Source organism: Microcaecilia unicolor, chromosome 1 (assembly GCF_901765095.1).
Source record: "Microcaecilia unicolor chromosome 1, aMicUni1.1, whole genome shotgun sequence".
Classification (NCBI taxonomy): Eukaryota; Metazoa; Chordata; class Amphibia; order Gymnophiona; family Siphonopidae; genus Microcaecilia; species Microcaecilia unicolor.
Window position 1 is genome coordinate 668,888,914 of NC_044031.1, and position 6,109 is coordinate 668,895,022.

Here is a 6,109-nt window from a genome sequence, read left to right on the forward strand (position 1 = left end):
AAGTAAAGTCGGCCAAGTGCTCATCAGGGACGCCCTTCTTTTTTCCATTATCGGCCGAGCACGCCCATGTGTTAAGCACGCCCAAGTCCCGCCTTCGCTATACTTCCGATACGCCCCCAGGAACTTTGGTCGTCCCCGCAATGGAAAACAGTTGAGGGCACCCAAAATTGGCTTTTGATTATGCTGATTTGGGCGACCCTGGGAGAAGGGCACCCATCTCCTGATTTGTGTCGAAAGATGGGCGCCCTTCTCTTTCGAAAATAAGCCTGAAAGGGATCTACAAAAGTTAGAAGAATGGTCTAATGTTTGGCAATTAAAATTTAATACAAAAAAAGTACAAAGTGATACATTTGGGGAGTAGAAACTCAAGAGAGCTGTATATCCTAGGAGGTGAGAGGCTAATATGCACAGACGAGGAGAGAGACCTTGGGATGATGGTGTCCAAGAACCTTAAAGCAAAAAAAGCAGTGTGACAAAGTGGTAGCTGTAGAGAGAAGGATGCTAGGCTGCATCAAGAGAGGAGTAACCAGCAGAAGAAAGGAGGTGTTCATGCCCCTGTAAAAGTAGCTGGTGAAGCCCCTCCTGGAGTTTTGTGTTCAGTTTTGGAGGCCGTATCTTGCTAAGGATGTAAAAAGACTAGAAACGGTCCAGAAGAAGGCGACAAAAATTATATGGGGCTTGCGCCATAAGACGTTTGAGAAGAGACTGGAAGACTTGAATATATAGCCTAGAGCAGTGATGGCGAACCTATGGTACGCGTGCCAGAGAGGGCATGCAGAGCCCTCTCTGTTGGCACGCACACCGTCGCCTCAGCCAGTTCCAGCCCCCCCACCCTCCGAGCACCAGGGCCCACCTCCGAAATTTAAAAGTCATACCTGGTCGGGGTTAAGGCGGCGTCGGCAGCAGCAGCAGTAGTGAAAAGCGTGCTGACTTGGCGCGCCTTCAGCCTTCCCTTCTGTCTCTCAAGCTCTGTGGTCCTGCCCTCATTTCCTATTTCCGCAAGGGCGGGACCACAGAGTTTGAGAGACAGAAGGGAAGGCTGAAGGCGCGCCGAGTCAGCACGCTTTTCACTACTGCTACTGCTGCCGACGCCACCTTAACCCCGACCAGGTATGACTTAAATTTCAGAGGGAGGCCTTGGTACTTGGACGGAGGGAGGGCGGGCTGCTCAGCAAAAGCTTTTGTCTGGAACTGGGTGGGAGGAAGGGAGAGGGGAGGGGGGACTCTGGCCCTGGAACTGGGAGGGAGAGGGGACCCTGTGGAACTCAGAGGGAGGGGGGATCCTTTTGAACTTGGAGGGAAAGGGGATCCTGGAACTCGGAGGGATGAGAGAGAGGGGGGACAGGGAGGGGGAGGGGGAATGGCACTTTGCGATAAATAATTAGATTTTGGGTTGCTGTTTGGGCACTCGGTCTCTGAAAGGTTCGCCATCACTGGCCTAGAGGAAAGAAAAGACAGGGGAGATATGATACAGATGTTTAAATACTTGAAATACATTAATATAGAAACAAATCTCTTCCCGAGAAGGGGAAACGATAAAACTACAGGACATAAGATGAGGTTGCGGGGTGGAAGACTTAGGAGTAACGTCAGGAAATTGTTTTTCACAGAGAGGGTGGTTGATGCCTGGAATGCCGTCCCGAAGAAGGTGGTACAGACAAAAACAGTAACAGAATTCAAAAAGGCGTAGGTTGAAAACAGAGGAACTCTATTTAGAAAAGAGATGGTAGAAAACAAACAAACAAAAAAACTAAATGGCTGCAGGGGGTGGATGTGTGAGTGACATTTGAGGGCTACTCTAGCTGTGAAGAGCTAAGGCCAGTGCCAGGCAGACTTTGTAGGTCTGTGTTTGCATATGGCAATCTGGTTTAGGATAAGATGGAAAAGGCTTCAATGGCAACTTCGGTAGCCAGAACCGAGGACAGTGCTGGGCAGACTTTTATGGTCTGGGTCCTGCAAATGACAAGACGGATTTGGATAGGCTGGAGTGGGCTTTGACAGCAACTCCAGTAGGTGGAACATAAGGATAGAGCCAAGCGGACTTCTACGGTTTATGTCCCAGCAACGCCACAGAAGGACTCATGATAAAGTATATAATATCACATTCATTGTTGATTTAATCATGAATTGATAATGAGTGTGACTGTGGGCAACAGACCACCAAAAACACACAAAGCAATGGTAGAAGTGGAAGCTTTGATACATAATAAAAACAATGCCCGACTTGGCCATGTTTCGCCTATTAGGATGCATCAGGGGCAGCTAGAGGGAGAACAAAATATGCTTCCCTATAACAAAACATGAAAAGGTAAATAGCCTGCAGTCATGCACAGGGATTCTCCAGACAGTCACAAGTGGAATACTTCTTTGAGCGGACTGTTAAAACTGTATTGTGCCAAAGCTGTAGTGCTTGGTGGACTGATCCCTGATACAGGCGTATGTGATGCCGAAACACGGCATGTGTCGGGTCATTAATAAAGTACATTTGTTCCAATCTAGAGAGCCCTTTGTGCTGCTTTCTTAACTGCTTGTGTTGTGTACTTTGACCCTCTCAGTTATATGCTGATCCCATATATTACAGCAATGTCAGGAAAAGTAGGACAACAGATTGGCATCACATTGCGCAGACTGTTAAGATTTGATACGTGCATAGCAGGGCACTAAAGGTAGGAAGTGCAGTTGGATAAGTCTGATACATCAGAGTGTGGATGTCTTAGCGCAGTGGAAGCATGCACAAATGTACTGTATTATTATTTTTGAATTTTCGTATGAGTGCTTAGTATTTTTATTTTTGCTTGAGTCTGACCATTGTGTTATTGTATATATTGGTCGTTAGTGTATTACTGCTTTGTGTCTATGAGGCTCATTTTCAAAGCACTTAGACTTACAAAGTTCCATAACTTTGTAAATCTAAGTGATTTGAAAATATTCCTTTGTGTATGTTATTATTGTTATCCATTTTTCTCTCATCCTAAACCTGTTTATCCTTCTAATGTGCCTTTCCTCTCTCTCTCTCTCTCTCTCGCTTTTTCCTATCCTTCTCATAGGTTACTGCACATGGATTGGGATGCTTCGGGTGGACCTACACCAGACTCACCCTGTAGTACTGGTATTCTGCCACCTTCTGATACAGGAAAGGGATGTCAAGAGGCAACATAATATGTCAGAGGCAACCACACCTGCAGGTACTAAATAAACTTCCATCTGTGAGGCCTGTAAAAGGCAGAGTTCAGAAAACCTAATTTTCCAGGCTAGGAGGATGCAAAGTCTCCCCAGGAGACAATAATTCATTCCACAATCATCCCATTAGGGTATTAAGTACGATGTAAGAATGTGACATCCTTCCCCATATCAACACACAGTACACCCAAACTCTACAGACAGTGTATCCAAGCTCAGGTCTTCTACAGTGTGGTACTGTAAAAAGTCAACAGTTACAAGGCCAGATACCCTTCCCTCCTCTCATTCAGGATTGTGTTGTCCAGTAGCACACTGTCTGTCCCCATCTTAATGGCCTGAAAATCTTTAGGTCAAGACCAGTCCTACCACCAGGCAGACTTTGAGGAGGGAACAGTGCAGAACTGATGCAGCAGGACAGCAGCGCAGAAAGATGCTGTCAGAGTGGGTCCGGCCTTTGAGCACTCACACACTCTCAAGCCCTGCTGTGTCTTGCGCTCTCTGACATGAAATTTGCAGCAGAGGGAATGGGACATAGCAGGGCTTGAGTGCATATGTGATGTAGCTACAGGTGGGCACAGGCCCACCCAATGGTGACACCACATTCCTTTCCCTCCTTCTCCTCCACCAGCAGCATGGTATCTGCCCCTGTCTATGAACCCCCTCCCTAGTGTAACTTAGAGGCAGCCACATTGATTTATTTTTGCCGCCTGGGCTGGCCCCGCAGGCTTCCCTCTGCCACATCTCACTCTCGCTGACATCACTTCCTGTTTCCTCACTGGCAGAACCTAGTACAGGGAAACATGTGGGCCAGGGCAAGAAGCAAAAATGAATTACTGTAGCTGCCAGAGACACCTCTACGATACACTGGCAAGGGGGATTCAGAGACAGGAGGAGATGTCGGTTCACAGGCAGAGGACTGGGGAGAGAGGGAGAGATGCTGGATTGGGAGGGGGGAGCTGAAGGGAAGATTTGTAAAAACCTGTATTTTATATATCTACTGGGGGGGGGGGGGGGGGGGTGTGAAGGGCCCATCCAAGTTAACTCTGGGCACTCCCAAAATACTAAGTTTGGCTATGCCACTAGTGCACATAGATGTTCATAAAATTTGTGATATGCTGCTTCCAGCTTGGCCAAATAGCAAAGGATGGAGGAAGGGTGGTGGCAGCACCAAAGGGAAGGAAAGAGGGAGGAAAGATACTAGCCACAGTGAGGAGGGGTGAGGGAGATGCTAGACTATGGATTGGGAAGGGGAAATGCTGGATTGGGTGGAGGTGGCACATGGCTGAGGGTTTACCTAGGGTGTCAGATACCCTAGGCCTGCTCTACTTTGGGATTTCTAGATGGTGTTGGTTGTTCCCTGTACTCATTGCATCTTTGCTGTAGATTCTCTGCAGGTGGGCAGAAAGCAGCGATGCACAGCAAAATGGCAGCTGATTTACACGCTGCTCAAGAACCCCCAGCTCATCATGGACCGGAAGCAACACAACAGCTTGTTCCCCATAGGCCGGGATGCACTAGAACGTCAGATCATGTCCACAGTGCACTCCAGAAATAGGAAGCACTGGGGATCAGATACACCAGGAACAGGAGCAGAAGACAGACAAGGTCAATGAACCTGAAACCTAGGGATACTTGCGATGAAGCCAGCATTTACATTCATAAAGACGATCTGTGCTTATTTTCCAGACATTTTCAACAAACATAATAAGGGTCCAAACAAGGAATAAACATTACACGAAAGAGTTTTTGCTGGGACCAACAATCAGATTCCACAAAGAGATACCTTTACCAGACAGGAACTGCAACAAGGCCCAATTCAGCGATTGTGACAGGATGTGCCAGCCAGAGAAAGGCATTTTAGAAAAGTCAAGGGCAAAGCAAAATATGCCCAATAAAGAAAATGTTCTTGATTTGGGGGGGGGGGGGGGGGGGGGGGGGGGCTATATTTTCTGCTTTCATACTGGATATTTACAAATTAATATAGGACGGTTTCTCACATCTTCTGTAAATCTCCCTGGGACCAGCATGTGTGTGCAGGCAGCATAACCAATGGGAAATGATCAATATTACTATCCAGTAGCTCCTAGGGGACCTGAAAACAGGCTTTTTGGGTTTGTTTCAAGGGGAGGGGAGACTTGAATTTTCGAGGCCCCACCAATGATACAGGTCATTTTAGAGCAATGCAATCAAGGTATCACTGAATTGTATGCTCTTAGAGCCTTCTTTACTCCAAAATAAGTTCAACAACAATTTATATTTACACTTAATTTTTATTGAAGCAACAGAAATAAAAAAAACAAGAGCTGGCCATTAAAGACCACAACTACAGTCAACAAAACTAAAACAGCAGAGAAGCAAAAAAAAAAAAAAAACAACCCCCAAAAACTAAACAAACAAAAAATAGCTGCCACCCCTCTAACATTAAACAGGAAACACCCATTCACATTACAGACACAGGGGCTTCATCAGGAGTGGAGGAGTAGCCTAGTGGTTAGTGCAGTGGACTCTGATCCTGGGGAACCAAGTTCAATTCCCACTGCAGCTCCTTGTGACTCTGGACAAGTTACTTAACCCTCCATTGCCCCCATACAAAATAAGTATCTGAATATATGTAAACCGCTTTGAATGTAGTTGCAAAAACCACAGAAAGGTGGTATATCAAGTCCCATTTCCCTTTCCCTATATGAGATTCTAGATGGAATGTTGCTACTATTGGAGATTCTGTTGCTACTATTTGAGATTCTACATGGAATGTTGCTATTCCACTAGCAACATTCCATGTAGAAGCCTGCCCTTGCAGATCAGCAACGCGGCTGCGCAGGCTTCTGTTTCTGTGAGTCTGACGTCCTGCACGTGAACTTTTTTCTGAGTCCAGTAGAAGTTTGTTTGGCGTCATCCATCTTGTCACCTTCGCTGTGTTCTTTTCTTT

The 6,109-nt window shown here is 46.5% G+C and overlaps 1 protein-coding gene across 1 annotated transcript in view; it reads left to right on the plus strand.

Annotated features, from left to right (window-relative positions):
• LOC115457648 (stimulated by retinoic acid gene 6 protein-like) overlaps positions 1–5,716 on the plus strand; it is a 102,638-nt gene extending 96,922 nt beyond the window's left edge. The window contains exons 17-18 of the mRNA XM_030187175.1: positions 3,048–3,185; positions 4,564–5,716. Of these exons, the coding sequence (XP_030043035.1) occupies positions 3,048–3,185; positions 4,564–4,793 (368 nt within the window). The 3' untranslated portion in view covers positions 4,794–5,716. The remainder of the gene's footprint in view (positions 1–3,047; positions 3,186–4,563) is intronic.
• The last annotated feature ends 393 nt before the right edge of the window (positions 5,717–6,109 follow it).